The sequence below is a fragment of the Pristis pectinata genome, chromosome 35 (assembly GCF_009764475.1).
Source record: "Pristis pectinata isolate sPriPec2 chromosome 35, sPriPec2.1.pri, whole genome shotgun sequence".
NCBI lineage: Eukaryota > Metazoa > Chordata > Chondrichthyes > Rhinopristiformes > Pristidae > Pristis > Pristis pectinata.
The window spans coordinates 9,957,810-9,980,734 of NC_067439.1; the positions used below are offsets into that span (position 1 = coordinate 9,957,810).

General features: G+C 49.7%; 1 protein-coding gene across 4 annotated transcripts; it reads right to left on the minus strand.

Moving 5' to 3' along the window:
• Positions 1–827: 827 nt before the first annotated feature.
• Positions 828–22,925, minus strand: si:ch211-14c7.2 (uncharacterized). Of its 4 annotated transcripts, none has more exons than XM_052044258.1 (8): positions 22,839–22,925; positions 22,048–22,175; positions 14,100–15,876; positions 9,051–9,292; positions 6,052–6,182; positions 4,586–4,715; positions 3,032–3,157; positions 828–1,162 (listed from the first exon to the last, which is right to left on the minus strand). In XM_052044258.1, exons 3-8 carry the CDS (start codon positions 15,445–15,447, stop codon positions 1,025–1,027), a joined length of 2,115 nt encoding a protein of 704 aa, XP_051900218.1. In that variant the 5' UTR covers positions 15,448–15,876; positions 22,048–22,175; positions 22,839–22,925; the 3' UTR covers positions 828–1,024. The 4 variants fall into 4 exon arrangements, with proteins under 4 accessions (XP_051900218.1, XP_051900219.1, XP_051900221.1 ...); XM_052044259.1 differs by having other exon boundaries at positions 22,335–22,852; XM_052044261.1 differs by lacking the exon at positions 3,032–3,157.

The following is a 22,925-nucleotide window of genomic DNA, read 5'->3' on the forward strand; positions in this document are numbered from 1 at the left end:
ATCACCCTGCTTCACTCCAGGCCAAGTACTGTGGCACGGCACTGGAGAAATCGTTAGTGAGGTGTGCACTGTTAAAGGGTTGGGAACGTTTTAGTTAGTGTCCCTAGTAGCACAGAGCCGTGCCTGCACTGAGTCAAGGGGTGGCGGGTATCGTATTGTTTTTTCTTGATTGTATGTACCTAGTTCATTGTGTGTGTGTGTGTGTGTGTGTGCGTGCGTGCGTGCGTGTATTTTATCCCTGGTGCGATTTTCCCATGCTCGTCTTTTGTAAATAAAATCATTTACTGCCAGACTGTGTTCAGAGTCCTTGCTTTTGAGACCCATCGAATCTGTTTTCTCACTCACAACAGCGACACACGCGTTGATGGTTAATCATTGTGCAAACAATTAGGCCATTCAGCCCATCGAGTCCCATACAGCAATCTAGCAAGTCAGTTCCATTCTGCTCTTTCCCCACTGCACTCCCAATTATATTCCCCCCAGTTTCTTTCCCATTCCTTTCTGAAAGCCCTGATTGACAACAGCCCTACAGTGACTTCCAAATCTTTACCACTCTCCACATAAACAAGTTACCCTCACATTCCCCCTGTCCCGGAGATATCTTCAGTCCCTCCCTGGTCCATGAAACACATGGAAGTCGCTTCCCGATCCAAGCTCAAAAGGGTCTTGTACACCTCTGCCAAATTCCTCCTTCAACCTATGCTCCAAGGGCAACAACCCTGGCTTCTCTGGTCTAACTTGGAGCCTAAGTCCTTGGAACCAGTCCAGAAAAGATGGATTTGAATCTGGCTTTCTGAAACGCAGGGAAAATAATGTTGCCATGGAGATTTCAAGTATTTTGCTCTATTCTTTTAAGGTCTACAATCCCCAACCCCATCAGTCCTGTCCACGTTGCCTTACACTCTTTCCATGGGCAAACAGTCCTTCCAGATGTTGGATGTCACAACTTGGAGACACAGTTAAAAGTCTGTGCAAAAGAGTTCACAGAGAACCAGACAGTGCCAACACTGCGGCCTCCGGTCCCCTAGGCCATGAAGTTCTTGTTGACGTCGTATGGAGTCTTGCTCCTCCCATTTCTATCGGCCTGTGTCCAGTGATAAAAGAAGGCCTGGATACGATGGCTTGGGCTGCAGCCGTTCATCTGGTGTTGAGGGATGGAGTTCTGGAAAAGAAAAAAGCAAAGGCATGGCAGAGTGTGAGACAGGGTCATGTACTCTGTATCTAACCTGAGCTTGTGTCTGCCCAGAGTGAATGACAGCTCAGCGTGGAGGGGTTTTAACCTGTATATAAACTATACAATGTCTATGTTATTTCCATTAGAGTATATGCGCTGCCAGGGGTGGTGGTGGGAGGAAGATACAAAAAAGGTGCTTAAGAGGCTCTTAGATAGGCACATGAATGTGCAGAGACTGGGGGGAGATGGCCATTGTGCAGGCAGAAGGGACTGAGTGTCATTAGCTTCATTAGTTCATGGGCGGAAGGGCCTGTTCCTGTGCTGTACTGTTACATGTTCTGTATACAAAATTTACATTCAAATATGACCTTGTCCACGATGCATACCAGCCCCAGTGACATATATCTAGCCCCAGCTATCTCCAACAGGGCAGTGTAGAGGGATCTTTACTCCGTCTCTAACCTGTGCTGTCCCTGAAATAAAAAACAGAAAATGCTGGAAACACTCAGCAGGTCGGGCAGCATCTGTGGAGAGAGGAACAGAACTCTTTCCCAGTTCTGACAGAGGGTCTTGGGCCTGAAGTGAAAACCTGACCTGACCTATCTTTTCAATTCATTCAAGGGACGTGGCCTTCGCAGGCTCAGCCAGCATTTAACTGCCCATCCCTAGTTGCCCTTGAGAAGGTGGTGGTGAGCTGCCTTCTTGAACCGCTGGAGTCCCTGAGGTATGGGTACACCCGCACTGCTGATAGGGAGGGAGTTCCAGGATTTTCAGAATCAGGTTTATTGTCACTTACTGAGATGATGTGAAAGTTTTTGTTTTGTGGCAGCAGTGCAGTGCATAAAATTACTATAAATTACAAAGTAAATGAAGAGTGCAAAAGAAGGAATAACGAGGTAATGTTCATGGGTTCGGGGACCGTTCAGAAATCTGATGGTGGAGGGGAAGAGGCTGTTCCTGAAACATTCAGTGTGGATCTTCAGGCTCCTGTACCTCCTCCCTGATGATAGTGACAAGAAGAAGGCATGTCCCGGATGGTGAGGGTCCTCAGTGATAGATGCCACCTTCTTGAGGAACCGCCTCTTGAAGATGTCCTCGATGGTGGGGAGGGTTGTGCTGGCTGAGTCTACAACTGTCTGCAACCTCTTGCAATCCTGTGCATTGGAGGCTCCGTACCAGGCTGTGATGCGGTCCACCGTACATCTACAGAAATTTGTAAGAGTCTTTGGCGATATACCAAATCTCCTCAAACTCCTATTGAAGCAGAGCCGCTGGTGTGCCTTCCTCATGATTGCATCAATGTGTTGGGGGCCCAGGATAGATCCTCTGAGATGTTGACAACCAGGAACTTGAAGCTGCTCACCCTCTCCACCGCTGACCCTTCAACGAGGACTGGTGTGTGTTGTAAATGGGTGGTTGATGGTTGGTGTGGACTCGATGGGCTGTACCTCCTTATGACACTGTGACTTCAAGCCTTGGTAACTTCAGCCAGAGGCATCAGTAGTGGAGTGACATCACTCAGCAATGATCAACAGGGCAGAGGTTGGAGGGGTGTCTCAGAGTTTGTAGCTGTGGAGGAGGTTACAGAGATAGAGAGTGGGGGGGGGGGGAGACGAGGAAGGATTTGAGACACTGAAGGACTGAGAGCAGATAAACGTCAGCGGGATGTGGCAATGGTGAACCCAGTGTGAGAGCTGGGATACAGGCAGCAGCATTACTAAGTATTGAGGAGGGTGATGGTCCTTTTCCAGGGCAATCTTCCCTCTCCCAAAAGGAATTACTAAGTCCTCCAAACTTCTTTCCTTTGCGGGCAGAATTTTGAGGGTGAACTGCTCGGGTTTGTTTGACCTGACCTACCTTGATCAACATTAACTCCCTGGAATCCCGGCCCAAGGCAACCGGAGAAGGGAACGACTCCAACCTCTGCTCCCAGGAGGACTGAGGGGGAGAGCCCAGGGTTGTTGTTCGGCCCGCGGGGAGATCCTGCAATGTGGAGCAAGAGGGATTAGGGGCAAAGGGATCGACAGGGGAGTAGAGTGAGGCAGGGGTAGAATAGAAAAATAACAGAGAGAGGAAAGAGCAGGAGGCGAACGCAGAGAGAGAGAGAGCGAGAGAGCGAGAGGGAGAGAGAGAGAGAGAGAGAGAGAGAGAGAGAGAGAGAGAGAGAGAGAGGTGGGAGCGGATTCGGAAAATATCTGTTTTTGCTTCAGGTTCCGGCAGCTGCAGTTTTATTCGTTTTCCCGAAAAATAAGGAGCATCGCGTCGAGGAAACCTCCGCTAATCCAGCACATTCAGGACTTTGGTGCCGCACTAGCAGGTTTATTGAGTGTTATTATTTATTAACACTCCAACACACTTTTAGATCATTTTGTAAAGAAAAATATTACACAGCAACATTTCAGTGAATCCCGTAAGTTTCAAGGGAGTGTGGGAACTGGGGTCTTGGTGAGGGGACAGAGAGCATGAGCTGGTGAGCCGGATGCCCAACCATCGGAATTTCTGAGCGGCCGGAGAGCGGATTATCGTAGTTTTAGGAAAAGGGTGGGATTGAGAATAAGAAGCAGAAAGAATGTTAACCAGAGTCAAAACCAACTGAGTGCTGAGACAGGGAGTGTTGGGAGATGAGACAGACCCAGCCCTTGGATAACATGCACGGCTCTTAACCACAGCCCCCTGCCCCAGGACACACCTCTGTCCGAGGGCAGCACCCCTGCCCCAGGACTCTGTCCGAGAGCAGCACCCCTGCCCCAGGACACCCCCCTCTGTCTGAGAGCAGTACCCCTGCCCCAGGACACCCCCCTCTGTCCGAGAGCAGCACCCCAGCCCCGGGACACCCCGCTCTGTCCGAGAGTAGCACCCCTGCCCCAAGACACCGAGAGCAGCACCCCTGCCCCAGGACACATGCCCAGATTCGGGACACCCATCTCTCTCCTGGGACAACACTGCCAGACCAGGGGCAATAGCCCCAATTCAGGTGTTGGTGAAACTCTACATTCACGTTTGCTTTTAAATACTGAAATAAACTGAATTGATCGTCAGAGAGTAAAGTGATCTGAAGTTTTTGCATCAAAGTCCTGAACATAAGTGCACAGGGATTGCTCCGAGAGTTAGCGTAGACTCGATGGGCTGATTGGCCTCCTTTCGTTTAAACATGGAAGTGTAAGGTTCGGGGGAGCACGCGGTCACCCTGGCTCGGTGGGCCCCTCAGGGGATCGCATGTGTCACGGATGGTGAGAATGCGATTCTTCTCTGAAGTGTTGCGTGTGTGTTTTGTGGGTGTTTAATTCGTGTCACTTTTTCTTCTCTTTCTGTATTAGTTGTAGTGTATTAACATTGGTTGTCCTTTTGTAGTGCTTTTAGTTAATAAATGTTTATTAAAAAAAGGGTAAGGTTGGGTAAGCCGGGACTCACCACGTGTGCAGGATCCACTCTCAGAGACTGCAGGAGCAGCCCGTGACTCCGACACCCCGTCCGTTTGTGCTTCAGACCCACAGCCTCGTCGATGTCCCGCAGCGAAGCCCAGAGCTCACAGGCCCGGCCGCTGCAATGGAATGGTTCAGGAGGTAAAAGACACGCCGACGCAGCACGTTCCCCCCACCCCCCTGGACTCGCCATGGCAACGGTGCCCAGTGAGGCAAACCTCAGGTACCCCCTTCACTGGCTCCTGCCTAGAATATAACCACAACCAGAGGAGTGGGCAGGATGTTTGTGCCAAGATCTTGGTGCAGACTGCAACACACAACTCACCTGGGCAGCACAGTGGCACAGTGGGCAGAGTCCCTGCCTCACAGCACCGGAGACCCCGGTTCAATCCCGACCTCGGGTGCTGACTGCGTGGAGTTTGCACATTCTCCCTGTGACCGGGTGGATTTCCCCCGGGTGCTCCGGTTTCCTCCCACATCCCAGACGTGCGGGTCGGTGGGTTAATTGGGCACTGTAAATTGCCCCTAACATGTGGATGAGGGGTAGAATCTGGGGTAAGTTGACGGGAATGTGGGGAGAATACAGTCTATTGTCCTTCATCAATCGTGGAATTGAATTTAGGAGCCAAGACGTATTGTTGCAGCTATATAGGACCCTGGTCAGGCCCCACTTAGAGTATTGTGCTCAGTTCTGGTCACCTCACTATAGGAAGGATGTGGAAGCCACAAAGAGGGTGCGGAGGAGATTTACAAGGATATTGCCTGGATTGGGGAGCATGTCTTATGAAAAGAGGTTGAGTAACCTCGGCCTTTTCTCCTTGGAGCAAAGGAGGATGAGGGGTGACCTGATAGAGGTTTATAAGATGATAAGAGGCATTGATCATGTGGATAGTCAGAGGCTTTTTCCCGGGGCTAAGACGGTTGCCACAAGAGGACACAGGTTTAAGGTGCTGGGGAGTAGGTATAGAGGAGATGTCAGGGGTAAGTTTTTTACTCAGAGAGTGGTGAGTGCATGGAATGGGCTGCTGGCAACGGTGGTGGAGGCGGATACCATAGGGTCGTTTAAGAGACTTTTGGATAGGTACATGGAGCTTAGAAAAATAGAGGGCTATGGGTAAGCCTAGTCATTTCTAAGGTAGGGACATGTTCGGCACAGCTTTGAGGGCCGAAGGGCCTGAACTGTGCTGTAGGTTTTCTGTTTCTATGGGATTGGTGTAAATGGGTGGTTGATGGTCGGCACGGACTCAGTGGGCTGAAGGGCCAGATTCCGTGCTGTATCTCTCTATAATGACCACACTCTCTTTGAGATGCACGTGCTCCAATTGAGCCATAGTTGACATATAAGCAGCCTGTTTCTATATCGTAAGTTCTTCGTATTTCCAGAGTTTGGACCTGCCATGACTGGACCAGGGTGGTGTCCACAGTGTTTGTGTGCCGAACACCGGGTTAGCATACCTCAGGAGTCCTTCACCCCTCCTCTCCTCAGTGCCGCCCAGAATCCGTTCCAATGTGGGGAATGTGTCACGTGAGCCGCTGACGGAGGAGACAGTGGGGAAACAGGAGTGCAACACGGACTCCAGGACACCCTGGGAACCAGAGAGACAGGTGAGTCAGTACAGGGAGCTGGGGCTACAAGTAAGCACAAGGAAAATGTTAACCACTGCCAAAACCCAGACGGAGTGTTGGAAGCTGAGATAAACTCTGGACAACCTGTCATTGGACCAGCGAACCTCCCTGGTTCCATCTCTACACACACTGCTCAGATTATAATTCTGTTGGAAGATAATCCCACGTTCAGCGTTCAGTACCCAAACCAAACTCTGCTCCGAATTCACACCTTGTCCTTTCACCCACCACCTTCATTATTGGGGCAGGGATATTAAAGGGATCAAGGGATGTGGGGTTAGTGCAGCAAATTAGCACTGAGGCAAAAAATCAGCCACGATCTTATTGAGTGGTGGAGCAGGCACGAGGGGTCAACTGTACCCCTCCTGTGTCTCTGTCTCACTCTGCTCGTAGTGGGAGGGTGGAAGTGCAGTTAGCACTGCTGCCTCACGGCTCCAGTGATCCAGGTTCGATCCTGACCTCTGGCGCTCTCTGTATGGAGTTTGCACGTTCTCCCTGTGACCCCGTGGGTTTCCCCACACATCCCAAAGACATGCGGGTTGGTTATTAATTAACTGGGCGTGTGAGTGAGAGCAGGTTGCAAGGAAAATCACTGGGATTGCTCTAAGAGCTGGCATAGACCTAATGGGCCAAATAACCTCCTACTACGTGGCATGGAGATATGTGAACATGAGCCTGTTCTGCCATTCAGCAGGATCGTGGCTGACCTGATCTTGGTCTCAGTCCCACTTTCCTTCTGAAACCCTTGACTCCCCCTCTGGGGGAGAGAATTACAGAGATTCATAGCCCCAGAACAATTCCACCTCTCGTCCACCTTAAACAGGCAACTCCACGTCGTGAGACTCTGCCCAGGTTTGCTCAGTCGTGAAATTTCTGCAGAGCATTTACCTTGTCAGGGTCCTTCTTTCGATCAGACAATCCATTATTCTTCCAAACTCCAATGAGTACAACCTGCTCAGTTCAGTGTTTTCCTTTATAGGACAGTCCTTTCACCCCAGAACCAACCCAGTGAACCTTCTCTGCACTGACTACAGGCCAATTATATTCCTCCTTAAGTGAGATCAAATCTGTCTACAGTACACACTAAAACCTGTCTTCTGGTCACAAGACTTCCTCACATTTTATTTCAGATGCAACAAACAGAGAGGCCGTTAGGTCCATCAAGTCCATGCTAGCTCTCAGAGCATTCCCACCATTCCCCCACATATTTCCCTGAGGCCCATTCCTTCTCACGTCCATCAATGTCCTCGCTTGAATCCCCTGCCACCCACCCACACTAGGGGCAATTTATAGTGGCCCTTTAACCTACCAGCACGTCCTTGGGATGTGGGAGGAAACCGGAGCACCGGTGGGAAACCCACATGGTCACAGGGTGAACGCGCAAACTCTATATGGACAGCAGCCGAGGTCAGGCTCGAACCTGGGTCTCTGGAGCTGTGAGGCAGCAGCACTAACTGCCGCACCACTGTGCTTTTGCAGCCTACCTCTCTTGCAATAAAGGCCAACATTTTATTTGCCTTTATTGGAACCTTCTCTGTCTCGACACCAAATTGTGGTGTTCAAACCCCCTCCCACAGTCTTCCCCCTTCATACCTCTACAATCTCCACCGCTACATCCTTCGAAGGAATCTACAGTGCTCCATTACTGGCTCCTTCACCAGTTTCTTTGGAGGCAGTTCCTCCTGCTCCTGAAAACCTTCTGGAATTCCTTCCTAAACCCACTGGGCTTACCCTCTGACAACCATGATATCCTACAGCATCAGTTATTCGACATAGTAAGTAACTTCAAGGGAGTGCTGTCAAGCACAAATTGTTGTGCTGTATAAATTAAGGCAGGTGACCACAAACTTGTCAATGGTTTTAGGAACATTTAAGGGGGATGTCAGGGGTAAGTTTTTTACACAGAGAGTGGTGGGTGCATGGTATGCACTGCCAGCTGAGGTTGTGGGGGCAGATACATTAGGGACATTTAAGAGACTCTTAGATAGACACATGAATGATAGAAAAATAGGGGCTATGTGGGAGCGAAAAGTTAGATTGATCTTAGAGCAGGACAAAATGTCGGCACAACATTGTGGGCCGAAGGGCCTGTACTGTGCTGTAGTGTTCTATGTTCTAACAGAGAGAGAGGTGCAGGGATTTAGAGAGGAACTTCTAGGGAGTAGAGTCATAGAGTTACGCAGCATGGAAACAGGCCCTTCGGCCCAACTTGTTCACGCCGACCAAGTCATGATTAGCTAGTCCCATTTCCCCCTATTTGGCCCGTATCTCTCTTCTATCCACACCAACTGGAGGCAAGGACGCTAATGATGGAGTGATTAAGTGTGCAGTTCAGTGAAGGACCAGGTAGAGCTGATGCTTCACACCTCCAGCGACCTGGGTTTCAGCCCGGCCTCCAGTGCTGTCTGTGTGGAGTCTGCATGTTCTCCCTGAGAGCACGTGGGTTTTCCCCAGGCGCTCGGGTTTCCTCCCACATCCCGAAACGTGCGGGTTGGGAGGTTAATTGGCCGCTGTAAGCTTCGCCTAGTGTGTGAGCAAGTGGTGGAACCTGGGGGGAGTTGACGTGAATGTGGGGAGAGTAAAATGGGGTGAGGGCAGCAATTTTACCAATTTACATTACGGTCTGTTTTACTGAATACCAAGGCCTTGTTGACAGGAGGCGGAGTCAGCAGCTGTCAATCTGAATGATCCTACCTTTTAAGGAGATGCTGGATGAAGTATGCGAGGGGGCAAGGGGCAGAGGGGTGTGCTCACCACGTGGTTCAAGTCGGGCTGTGGGAAGGTAAGTGTCGGGCACCAACAGCTGCCTCGATGCCCAGGTCACTTACTCTGCCTGCTGAAGACTCAGAAGGCGATGCCCTTGGAAAAGCAGGACGTTCCAGTGCACCCGCGGACCACCACTGCCCTCCGCCCCCACACTGTCCCGTCTCCCGCTCATTCGGTGAGAAAGCATCGAAGCCGCCGTCCCGGCTGTCACTGTGGAAGGCCGTCCAGCCACCTCTGGAGGTCGGGGAGGTGCTGAGGTGGGGGCTCCTGCTCTCCCAGCTTTCAACTCCACCGTCAGAGGACCCTGGAAGACGACAAACAAACCTCTGGTACTGTGTGACCCTTGGTCTTCCCGTCCCTTCAGTCACTGGTTAGAGTCTCTGCAAACCAACCTCATCAAATCCCTTTACCACTGCAAACACTGTCAGATCATCCCCGAATCTTCTGATGTCCTGAAATAACATAAGCAATGGAAGAAGGACTGGACCTCTCACTGTGTCTGCAATTCAATAAGATCATGGCCAAATTTTGGCCTCAGTCCCTGTCTGCCTGTTCCCTAACACCCTTTCCCCTCCTGTGTCCATAAATCTATCTCATCCTTCAACGTATTCAATGACTTATCTTATGAGGCAGAGAACTCCACATTCACAACCCCCTGTGTCCTTCTCACCTCCACCTCAAACGGGGGATCCCTAATTCTGAATGTGCGTCCCTCGTTTTAGATCCCCAACCCCAGCCCCACAGGGGGAAATACCTTTTTCACATCTAACCCCTTGGAATCTCAAATGCTTCAATGTAATCACCTCTCACTCGTCCATCTGCTCAACCTCTCCTCATAGGGCAACACCTTCGTCCCCCAGGAATCAGCCTACTGAACCTTCTCTGAAATGCTTCCAAGTATATGAATATCAAAAAAACTCCAGATGCAGGAGATCTGTAATAAAAACAGAATATGTTGGAAATGTTCAGCAGGTCAGGAAACATCTGTGGAGAGAGAAATAGACTTAACGTTTCTAGACAGTTCGAACAAAGAAACATTACCTCTGTTTCTCTCCCCACAGATGCTGCCTGACCTGCTGAGAGTTCCCAACATTTTCTGTTTTTATTTACCCCGAAGAATACTCCTCCTTAAACAAGGAGCCCAAAATTATATCATGTTGAGGTCTCACCAATATCCACTTGCAACAAGACTTCTATAGAACATAGAACAGGGACAGGCCCTCCGGCCCCCGATGTCTGTACTGACCATGATGCCAATTTAAACTAATCCCATCTGCCTGCACGCAGTCTGTCTCCCTGCATTCCCTGCCTGTTCATGTGCCTGTCTAAATGTCTCCTAAATGCCACCATTGTATCGACTTCCACCACTTCCTCTGACAGCCTGTTCCAGGCACCCACCACTCTCTGTATAAAAACTTCCCTCGTAAATCTCTTTTAAAGTTTCCCTCTCTCAGCTTAAAGCTGTGCTCTCTAGTATTTGACATTTCCACCCTGAGAAAAAGACTCTGATGATCTACCCTATCCATGCCTCTCATGAATCTATACACCTCCATCGGGTCACAGAGCAATACAGCACGGATACAGGCTCTTCGGCCCAACCAGTCCATGCCAACCACAGTGCCCATCCAGCTAGTCCCAATTTCCTGTGTTCAACCCATATCCCTCCACCCCCCCCCCCCCCCCCATCTACCTACCCAAGTGCTTCTTATATGATACTATTGTCCCTGCCTCAACCACTTCCTTTGGCAGCTCGTTCCATACACTCACCACCCTCTGCGTGAAAAAGTTACCCCTCAGGTCCCTTTTAAATCTTTCCCCTCTCACCCTGAACCCATGCCCCCTAGTTTTGGACTCCCCTACCCTGAGGAAAAGACTGTTACCATCCACCTTATCCATGCCCCTCATAATTTTAAACATTTCTATAAGGTCATCCCTCATTCTCCTGCATTCCAAGGAATAAAGACCGAGCCTGGCCAACCTCTCCCTATAACGCTGGCCCTCGAGTCCTGGCAACATCCTCATAAATCTTTTCTGCGCTCAGTTTAACCAAGTCTTTCCTATAACACATTTATATTCCACTCTTGTGATAAAGGCCAACTCTCCAATTGTTTTCTTAATCTTAATGCAATATCCCCTGCACAGGGGATACCCAGCTCTCTATGCAGCTACATTTTCCAGTACTCATTTTGCTTTTCTGCTTTTCCTACAAGGTGGGTAATTTCACACCGGTAGTGTAGCGGTTAGCGTGACGCTATGACGATGCCAGCAACCCGGGTTCAAATCTGGCCGCTGTCTGTAAGGAGATTGTACGTTCTCCCCGTGTCTGCGTGGGTTTCCTCCGGATGCTCCGGTTTCCTCCCACATTCCACAGATGTATGGGTAAGGAAGTTGTGGGTATGCTATGTTGGTGCCGGAAGTGTGGCGACACTTGCGGGCTGCCCCCAGAACATTCTACGCAAAAGACACATTTCACTGTGTGTTTTGATGTATATGTGTTAAGTAAAGGTATCTTATCTTAAGGGAAAACAGACTAACCTTACACAACCGGTCCTGTTAATTTAATTGAGATGTAGGATCTGGGGAAGCCCAGTTTTGACACCTGCTCCACACTGAGCCCAAAGGGAGGGACTAGAATGGGTACTGGAATGAGATTCAACCACACGCTTCAAGCAGCTACTCCGCAAGGAAGAGTTGCAGAGCTATGACCAAAATGGGTTGAGATGCCAGATACATGAGCGGCGCCTCACAGCTCCAGAGACCCAGGTTTGATCCTGACCTCGGGCACTGTCGGTGTGGAGTTTGCACATTCTCCCTGTGACCATGTGGGTTTCCCCCACGGGTGCTCCGGTTTCCTCCCACATCCCAAAGACGTGCGGGTTGGTAGCTTAAGTGGCCACTGTAAATTATGCCTTAGTGGAGATGGGTGGGAAAATCTGGCGGGAGTTGATGGGAATGTGGGGAGAACGGGTTACAGGGGAAAAATTAGTGAGGGATAGGATTGCTCCATGGCCGTTCAAATGAATGGCCTCTTTCTATGTCATATGGAAATTTGGCCCCCTCAAAGTGCTGGCACAGGTGTGAGTGGGTGGAAGACACAATTCCTCCCTCGGGATTGAGAAGGGGAGGAATCCTGGGGGAGGAATCGCTCCTCCTGCTCCTGAAACTGAGCATTCCCAGGAATTTTCCTTGGTGACTGGGGAGCTCGGTGTGTAGGGTGAGGCCGTTGGGGAGGATGGGTTTCCTGTGGAGCAGCGTGCATTCCCTCGGTTTCTCTCCCTGGTTTCCAACTTAGCAATAAAGGTCTGACCCACCGCTGCAAGTCACAGAGTTGTACAGCATAGAACAGGCCCTTCAGCCCACAGCCTATCTATACTAACCCTACGCCTGCAACAGTTCCATATCCCTCTATGCCCTGCTCATTCAGGTGCCCATCCTGATGCCTCTTAAATGTTATTACTGTTCCTGCCTCCATCAGCCCCTCTGGCAGCTCATTCCAGATACCGACTACTCTTTGTGTGAAAAATTGACCCCTCAGATCCCCTTTAAATTTGGAGACACAAGAGGCTGCAGATGCTGGGATTATGGAGCAACAACCAACCTGCTGGATGAACTCGCTATACTTCTTCCCTCTCACCTTAAAGATAAGAGATAACATATAAGATATATAGGGGCAGCACAGTAGCGTAGCAGTTAGCGCAACACTATTACAGCGCCAGCGATCGGGGTTCGATTCCCGTCGCTGTCTGTAAGGAGTTTGTACGTTCTCCCCGTGTCTACGTGGGTTTCCTCCGGGTGCTCTGGTTTCCTCCCACATTGCAAAAACGTACGGGTAGGTTAATTTGGGGTTTAAAATGGGCGGCGCAGACTCGTTGGGCCAGAAGGGCCTGTTACCATGCTGTAAATAAAATTTTAAAAATATATATCTTTATTAGTCACATGTACATCGAAACACACAGTGAAATGAATCTTTTTGCGTAGTGTTCTGGGGACAGCACGTAAGTGTCGCTGTGCTTCTGGCACCAACAGAGCATGCCCACAACTTCCTAACCCGTATGTAATAGATAGCTGGGAATGCAAGGGTTAATGACCGGCAGTGTAAGAGTTAATAGTTTGCTTCTTAGTATGCTTCTCATAACGGGTAAACGGGTTCTCAAGGTAAAGAATGATCTCATGTATAGTGTGATTTAGTTTTGTCTAGTTTCAATGCCAGATGCAAGTTATGCAAGAAACTTTATGTAAACAATTGCCTGTGCAAGAGTAACTTCTTACCTAGTTTTCCCTCGAAAATGGGTATAAAGGTATGCTGTAGCCAAGTCCTCTTTGAGTGGGTTTCAGTATAGAGTTAGGGTTACATGGTTTACTCTCTCTGTATTCCCCCACTCCCGCTAGCGAAAGCTAATAAAGCATTTATCATAAGTTCTTTGGTTCTGCTGTTGTCTGACTTTTTACAGAAGCGCAGGTCAACCTTGACACGTACGTCTTTGGAATGTGGGAGGAAACTGGAGCACCCGGAGGAAACCCACGCAGACATGGGGAGAACGTACAAACTCCTTATAGACAGCAGCCAGAATTGAACCCGGGTTGCTGGCGCTGTAAAGCGTTACGCTAACCGCTACACTACCGTGCCTGCCCTCTAGTTTTAGACACCTCTACCCTCTTAAACCTATGCCCTCTAGTTTTAGAAACCCCTACCCCGGGAAGCAGAATCTGGCTACCTACCCTAGTGATGCCTCTCATAATCTGATGTACCTCTATCACTACACTTCTCAGCCTCCTTCGCTCCAGGGAAAACAGACCCAGCCTATCCAATCTCTCCTTATAACTCAAGCCATCCAAACCAGACAACAACCTTTCTGCACCCTCTCCAACTTAATCACATCCTTCCTATAGTGTGGTGACCAGAACTGCACACAATATTCCAAGCGTGGTCTAACCAGCATTGGGAGAGAAGCTGAAAATGATAGAATCTAATAGCAGAGCCCATGTGTTATCCCGTTGCCAAGAAACCAATAGACGAGCCATGCCAAATGGCTATAGTCAACTGAACTCCATCAGCACAACTCTAGGCCTCATCAGCACAACACTAGGCCTCATCACCCCTTGATGTTTACCGTGTCGACTTGCTCTGTGCTGTACGGTTTCATTGGGGCTCTCGGGCCAAGGTCTCCACGTTCGATGGTCGTCCGCGTCCTCGCCAGCCTCCCGGTTACTGGTGGCTCTGTTTCCGCTCTGGTCGAGCAGTCTCCCGTCTTCCAGCCACACGGTGTCGGCAGATTCGGCCCAAAGCACCAGGTTCCCCGCCTTCTCGAATGTCCCAAACTCATCATCAGTCTCCTCAGGCTCCTCATTCTCCTGGGGGCTGGCATCGAGCCAATGGGCCTGGCCATCCATGGCAGCTGTCGTCGTGGTTGCCAGGCCTGTAGGACGCAAGTCAACGACTGAAGTGGGACTCCAGTGCTCCCAGGCTGCACATGGGTTGGTTTTTGACAGGCCAGTCATTTCTGGAGCACGCTCTTTGCCAACTTGGATACCCCGATGCATGCACGGCTGCTGTTGGAGATCTGTCAGGTCTGTGAATGCACCATCTTTGCCAACACGGTTGCCATAATCCTGTGAGTCCCCCCTCCGGCCAGCTCCATGGTAGGGCTCACAACTTATCTCCGTTGTATGGCCTGCTCTGTGACAGAGTCCACCGGGTGTGCCAGCTCCGTGACAGGGCTCATCATCCACCTCCACCCCGGGACCAGCTCCATCACTGGACCCATGCTTTTTCTCCACTATCTGGCCAGCTTCATCTGTCTCCATTGTAAGGCCAGCTCCATGAGAGGGTCCATTCTCTGCCACTGCTCCAAGGCCAGGTTCATGATGGAACCCATCCTCTACCTCTGCAGGGGGACCAACTCCATCATAGGACCCATCCTCGACCTCTGCGGCAGAATCAACTCTGTGAAAGTACCCACCCTCTACCTGTGTGGGGGGACCAGCTCCATGACAGGACCCACCCTCTACCTCTGTGTGGGGACCAGCTCCATGACAGGACCCACCCTCTACCTCTGTGTCGGGACCAGCTCCGTGACAGGACCCACCCGCTGCTTCCTCAATGGTTGGAGCTCCGAGAGAGGGACAGCCCTCTCCATGTGCTGTGGAACCAGCCGCCAGCACTGGCCTTCCAGAACCAATGCCGCCACCTTCCTCGCCCCTCCCACTGGCAAGCCGGCCCGGTAGGGAGACTACCTCCTGAGTCAGCTCCAAGGGCCGAGCTCCATCCTCGGCCAAGCTGAGAGGGCCTCGTCTCCAGCAGCAGCCATTGGCCTGGATGCCTCTCCTGGTGGGACGGAGTGGTGCCCAGGGGCTGCTGCCAGGCTTGCCCTGCGGAGGAAGCCGATTCACCAAGTCCCCAGTGCCAGGGGTCAGCAGGCTGGCACCATAGAGCTGGTGGCCCGACAGCATCACTTCCATCAACGCCAAGGTCCCCTCTCCATCTAAAGGCAGAGGGGGAGCTGAAAACCCATCACCCCTCCCCGTTTGGAAATGTCACCCCCTCTCTGGCAACCACTCCTGCAGCCCCAGGGACGTCTCTCCTTTACCGTGGTGCTACCGTGTTTTTGAAACCTCTTCCGCCCCCACTGCCCCAATCCCTTCACCAGCCGAAGGTATTTGCACACCACAGCCCCTCAAACCTCCTGCAGGGAGCACACCCCTGAAAATCCCAGCAGAGGTGGGGGCGTCTTCACCACCGGGGATAACTTGAAGCAGGTCCCCTGCTTCTTGCCCCCTTGTTCTTCGGTGCGGTTACCAGCGTGCTGGGGAGAGTTAAGCCAATCTTTTTGACCCATGTAGGATGCAGCAGAAGGAGTGAAGTTGTATCCCAGGCATCAAACTGCAGAACTGAACAAAGGAAGACAGGTTAGAACTTGGTCCCGTATTAAACTGACTCCTCATCCCCTTTAAGATGAGAATAATTTACATTTCTCAGGCTACACTGCTTCTATGTATGGACGAGCTTCCCAACATCTTGTACTACCTCAATGCACTATGTAATAAAGTGATCTGTATGAACGGAATGCAAGACAAGTTTTTCACTGTACCTCAGTACATGTGACCAGTTCCAATTCCAGCATCTACATTAGTAAACCAGAGATGAGAGTTCAAATCCCACCACTGGCACTGGGGAGTTTGAATTCCATTAATTAAGTAAATTCTGAAATTAAATTGCTAATTCCACTAATATTGTCCACTAAACTTTCAGTAATCATTTTACAGTGCCAGCGACCCGGGTTCAATTCCCACTGCTGTCTGTAAGGAGTTTGTACGTTCTCCCCGTGTCTGTGTGGGTTTCCTCCGGGTGCTCCGGTTTCCTCCCACATTCCAAAGACGTAAGGGTTAGGGAGTTGCGGGCATGCAATGCTGGCGCTAGAAGCGTGGTGACACTTGCAGGCTGCCCCCAGAACACTCTACGCAAAAGATGCATTTCACTGTGTGTTTCGATGTACGTGTGGCTAATAAAGAAACCTTATATCTTATAGTAATGGTATGGAATCTGTTACAAACAGCATGCAAGGCTTCAATTCAAAAGACAGCATCTCCCACAGTGTGTAACTCCCACAGTGCTGCAGTGGGTGAATCAACATTGATTTTGTGCTGATGGAGACACAAGAGACCACAGATACTGGAACCTAGAGAAAAAAAACAAACTGCCGGAGGAACTCAGCAGGTCAGGCAGCATCTGTATTGTTGTGGTTGTGTCTCTGGTGCGTGGCTGGATCACACAACTTACTGTTTCTCTTCATCGAGCCACTGGTGACTATACTGTCAAAGTGGAGATCGAAACAGAACCACCTGGGACATGGTAAATTAGGCTGTGTTTGAAAGTGGGGATATGGTTCACTACTTGTGAAGTGCATTGAGCATTTGGGGAACTCTAATTTGGTCTTTCAGATGGAAGCTGTTCTCAGAAGAGTTTGTTGTTTTCTCTTTCAGACACTAACATGCTGCTCAATTCTGGAAATTTATATTTAATTTACAGTCTACAACATTTCATTTTTACCTCGTTCAACCCATGGCAGTGAAATTCATGCAAATTAATATCAGCTAATGAGGTGCATTCCTAATGAGATGCAGGATAACGAACATGATAATGAGAAGTGCCTGCGGTTGATCCGTTTTAATGGGATTGGAAACGGGAAAACTGGACGTGGGTGCACTGTGATTCCCTCTCTGCACAGCCTGGCACTGACTCCTGTGATGATTGGACTTGCACAGACCCTCGTCTTCCCCTGAAGTTTTCCCAAGTCGCCTCTGTGGCACTAGTCAGTTCTGAAAGGCTTTAATGCCAAACAGATCTGGTCCTAGTCAAGATCCCGCACTTACAAGCACAATAATGAGCATGTGATATGTTGTAAAATGCCCCAAGGTGTTTCGTTAAAATGTTAGTCGAGTCGAGTTTATTGTCCCATGCACGAGTCCATGTGTGCACAGGTGTGTTAGCAGATGAAAATACCTGACAGAACCATAGAACATAGCAAAATAGGAGCAGGAGTAGGCCATTCAACCCTTAAGTTTATCCACGACCATGCACGACTCCATGACTTTCCATGGTGTCAGAGATTCAGGAATTATCTGAACATACCAGACAATAACCCAAACAAGAACAAGTCTTCAGTTCTTAATGTAAATTGCAAGCCACAATCAGTGTGATATTAAAAGGACAGCTTAGTAATCAGTACTATCTACAGATCATTGGCTACTGACTCACAGCAGGAGGCTGGCTGCTCAGGAGGTATGGTTTGTCAACTGACATGACCACGAGATGTTCTAGTATGCATCAGCCAAACGAAAAACAACGGGGTAGGTTAATTGGCCTACATCAAACCAGGCGTCAGATGCCTTCAACTAAGTTACTTTGCACCATTGTGACTGAGTTCCAGGAAACTTCCACACCAACCAAGTGACTTTGTCACTTAGCACATCAAACATGGCCATTGTCCGTCAATAACTGGGATATCTGTGGACTCAGAGAGTCGGCCCTCACAACATTCATTTTGGGTGTCTGCATTCTCTGTCCTCAGAAGCTTTCAGACCATCCATGTGAATTGCTTTGCCCCAGCCAAGGTGTTTGAACATTCAGAGGTGTCTTGTCAGTTAGTGTGCTCCCACTGTAAATGTGTAATTCAATGGAACCATTTGTCAGACTCAAAGTATCGAGGTAGATCATGTCATTGTGGCTATTGAAATTGTATTGAGTTACCAGCTGGTATCTTTGTTCTTAAGAGTATAAAAACTTAATGTACTTTTAGTTCGGGGAGTTTCCACCGAGAGGGTCTCCAAGCAAACACCTGCTTCTCGTAATGAATAAAGACCTTTCATATCAACCAGCTTCACTGTCTCTCCAGTGACTCAGTTCAGCAGTCACAAAACATGGGTCAGTGCCAAACTTGGCTTTCCAATGAGAACTTGGTTAGAGGGGTAGATTTTATGGAAGGGATATTGGAGAGGCAGAGAGGTTGAAGGAGGGAGTTCCAGAGCTAAGCTCCTTAAGGGATGAAGTCACAGCCGCAAATGGTGGGGTCAAGGGAGCTGGATGTTCAGAGGCAGACAGAGTTGGAAGAATGCTGTGTTTGTGGTGAGCTCTAGTCTGCTGGGGTCACCAGAAGTATGAACCTTGGCTCTTTTCCTTGTGTGACCCAGCGACTCACTTAAATAGGGTGAGGTTGTTAGTTAGCAGACAGTGGAAAATTATCCCTGTGTTCATTGATCTCGTTACTGGAGATTCAGTTGCACTGGACCCTGCCACTTTGATCTGGCCCGTGCCTTCATTATCCTGGTTCCACTCCACTCGCCTTTATTGGGATCTGTGCCTTATTCTTTATTCCATATCTTAATAGGGTGGGATAGGGGTCCCAGGTATTGTAGTCGTGTATGTGAGGTGGGGGTGGGGGATTATTGGGCTTGTGGGGGGTTTTGGCTTGTGAGAGTGTTGGCAAGGGTTTGTCAGGGATTTGGCTAGGGTTGTGGGTGGTTGGGTTAGGTAAAGGGCTGGGGGTGGTGGTGAATTTTTGAAGTTGTGTTTGTGAGGGGTTTTGACTTGTGGGGCTGTTGGCTAGTGTTTGTCAGGATATTAGTGTTCCGGGAAGGGCTGGAGGTGGTGGTGAATTTTTGACATGTGGGAGTGTTTATGGTGAGAAGGGTGGAGGAGGTGATTTGGGTTGGTGGGCGTGACCTCTGGGGTTGGTGGTATCCTAGCCTGTGTGAGGGGAAGGGGTCCAAGGCACCCGTGTAAGTATATAGACATGTATGTAGGAATAGGGTGGTGGTGGGGGTGGTTAGGGTTAGGACTAAGGTCTGGAAATACACAGCAGGTCAGGCAGGATCTTTGGAAAGAGAAACAAGAGTTCAAGTTTCAGATTGAAAACCCTTTGTTAGTATTGGAAATGGAGAAAATGAGTTAAGTTGCAGAGAGGATGGGGAAGAGATGGAAAGTCTCCAGTAGGGTAGGGTGAGGGTTGCCTAGGCGATCCCAATGCTTATGAAGCCATCAGATTATTAGACGAACGAGGGCATTTCGAGAGAGCAAAAACAAATACAGGGACATGTTAAGGATGTGAAATGCAGGTCAGAGCTGTTGCTGAACCTGAAGATAAGAAGAGAAAGTTGAAAATGCTCAGCAGGTCAGGCAGCATCTGTGGAGAGATACAAATGGAGGTGCAGGAGATGAATAATCCCAGGGCAGAACTGGCCAGTTAGATACAAACGGAAAAAGCAAGTTAGCTGAAATTGTTGAATTGTTGAGTTAGCTTTTATTTGCAATTACTTGCCTTTGCAGTTTTTTGCCGTTATAGGTCTACTTGGAAAGGTGTAGCCCATTCACCCACTAGCTCCCCATTTCCATCCTCACCTTGTGGGTGAGGTACACCAGTGTGGTGGTTGTTACTGAATTGGCAGGCACGGTAGTAGAGCGGTTAGCATAATGCTATTACAGCGCCAGCGACCGGGTTCAATTCTGGCCGCTGTCTGTAAGGAGTTTGTACGTTCTCCCGTGTCTGCGTGGGTTTCCTCTGACAGCACCGGAGATTGGGATTGAACCTGGGTCTCCTGTGCTGTGAGGGAGCATCTCTACCAGCTGTGCCACTGGGCCAATTATACTGAACTATCCTTGATTCCATTAAAGGGAGCAGTGACTCAGAGATCAGTTGACTACATCAGGGAGGGTGATCTGCTGTTGGGTGGGAGTAGGGTCAAGTGAATAAGTGAGCAGAGGGGGGAAGTAATGAGAGAAAGATGCAAGTTCAGGGTGCGAGCAGGGGAAGTGAGTGGCCCTCAATGAAAGGCCAAGAGAACTGCAGAAAGTTGGGTGGTCTCAAACACATTTCTGAGCTCCTTGTATATGCCTGGGTAGGCAGACAGAGTTTCTGTTTGATGTCTCCTCCTAACATTGACCTCAGTGCTGCTCCCAAACTATTAGGCTGGATACCGTGGTCGCTGGAGTGAGATTTGAACTTGCTAGTCAGCAGGGAGTTTGGTGGCCTTTCTCCTGATCGCACGACCCAATTTAATGTGCACCTTCACCCTTGAATCCCCTGATCAGCACATGCTCCATTTTAGCAAGGATTTTAACCCGTAAATCCAATGATCACCAATTTAGCATGCACTTTAACCTCTTAATCTCCCGATTAGCTCATTGTCCATTTTAACACACCCTTTAACCTCTTAATCTGCTGAGAACAGTGAAGCATTTGTTCTATTTAACACAGACTTTGTTTCAGTTTCTGGATGTCTGGTAATCACTGCATGCATTGTATCCACACTGAACTGCAACAACCGTGTGTACCCATTTCTCCCTTGGAATCGATTGTAAAACCTTGGGCTCCCTTTCAACAGCGAATGTCCACCCCATCACCCCCTACACACACACACACACACACACACACACACACACACACACATGCATGAAACTGCAGAGAGTTGTAAACACAGCTGAGCACATCATGGAAACCAGCCTCCCCTCCATGGACTCTGTCTACACTTCCCAATGCCTCGGTAAAGCAGCCAGCATCATCAAAGACCCCTCCCACCCTGGACATTCTCTGTTCTTCCCCCCTCCCATCGGGCTGAATACAAAAGCTTGAAAGCAGGTACCACCAGGCTCAAGGACAGTTTCTACCCCACTAAGCACAATGAGACTATTGAATGGACCTCTCCTACGATAAAATGGACTCTTGACCTCACTATCTCCCTCGTTATGGCCTTGCGCTTTATTGTCTGCCTGCACAGCACGTTCTCTGTAACTGTAACACTTTGTTCTGCATTCTGTTATTGTCCTTCCCTTGTACTACTTAAATGCACTGATGTGATGAAATGATGTCTGGATGGCATGCAAAACAAAGTTTTTCACTGTACCTCGGTACATGTGACAATAATAAATCAACTTACCAATTTACATGTGCATGCACACACACATATGCATGCACATGCATGCACACATGCACATTCATGCATGCACACACCCATTCATGTATGCACACACACCCATTCATGTATGCACGCACACACCCATTCATGTATGCACGCACACACCCATTCATGTATGCACACACACACACCCATTCATGTATGCACACACACACACCCATTCATGTATGCACGCACACACCCATTCATGTATGCACACGCACACATTCATGTATGCACATGCACACACACACATGCACACACAAACACACCACACAAATACACCCATAAAACTACAGATGTCAGAATCTAGAATCCAGAACAAAACCAGAAAATGCCGGTAGAACTCAGCCGCGTCTGTGGACAGAGAACCGAGTCACAGTTGCCGGTCAGTGACCCTCTCTCTGAACCTTGCCTTGCAGAGGCCAAACATCAGCTCCGAGACACATCCCCACCGCTGCCTCTGGACCGTGATCCCAGCAACCAACATCAGGCTATTGTCTCCCCGACCGTCACAGATCTCATTTCATCAGGAGATCTCCCCTCCCCGCATAGTCCCCGCACTGCCCGCACCTCCTACACCCGCACACAGGACCGTCCCGGCACACCTACCTGCTCCACCCTGCTCTTGCCCTACCGAAGTCACTTCTTCCCGCAACATCCAGGCGCGGGCACAATCCCGCACCGGCGCGAGTACGCGCAATGCTCGTGCACGCGCCCACACACGGACCGAAGGCTCCCTTCACAATAGAAAGAACACAATCCATCACATCAATAAATTGCAACCTACATTTTTTTGTCATAATCATTTAAAAATCGTTAATTTTTCAACAAGCACCGTGGACAATAAACACACATTGTGCTTCTGGTGGATCTCCGGCAGACCATGCAATATTTACCAGCCGTGGGGTGGATTCATGGCCTTTTGTGGCAGCGTCGGTCTAGATGACATTCTGCAGCCCACTCTGTGACAGTCACCTGTCAGCGGTCTCTGAGTGCAGCCGAGCGCTGCCGGTTGACAGGCCGCCCCTTCACTCCTGGCTCCCGGGTGTGATGGATTTCAGAGCCGGATTAACGCAACACGGCCGGAGCTTCGAATTCAACAGAAAATGGGACACAACACACACACACACACACACACAGAGACGAGGCTGCAATTTCCCCGTCTCATTGCAGAGAAATACTTGACTGCAGGGAACCTGTCTGCATTCTGCTCAGTGCCTGCAGCTCTGCAGAAAACCAGAACGCATCGCGTCGGTTTCAGGTGAAACTGAAGATGGACCGTCCCTACATTCTGGGGCGGAGTGAGACGGTGTTGGGGGAAAGACTCCGGGGGTTGTTCGGGGTGCCTACAAATCGCAGGTTGTTGGGGCATTTCGTTAAAAGCTCTAGTGCGCACTCACCCTGCACTGCACCCAGATCCCTCTGTACGCTCCGCTTTGGGAGGGAGGCGGAGCTTCAATCAAAGAGAAATATCAACCGCCCCAAAC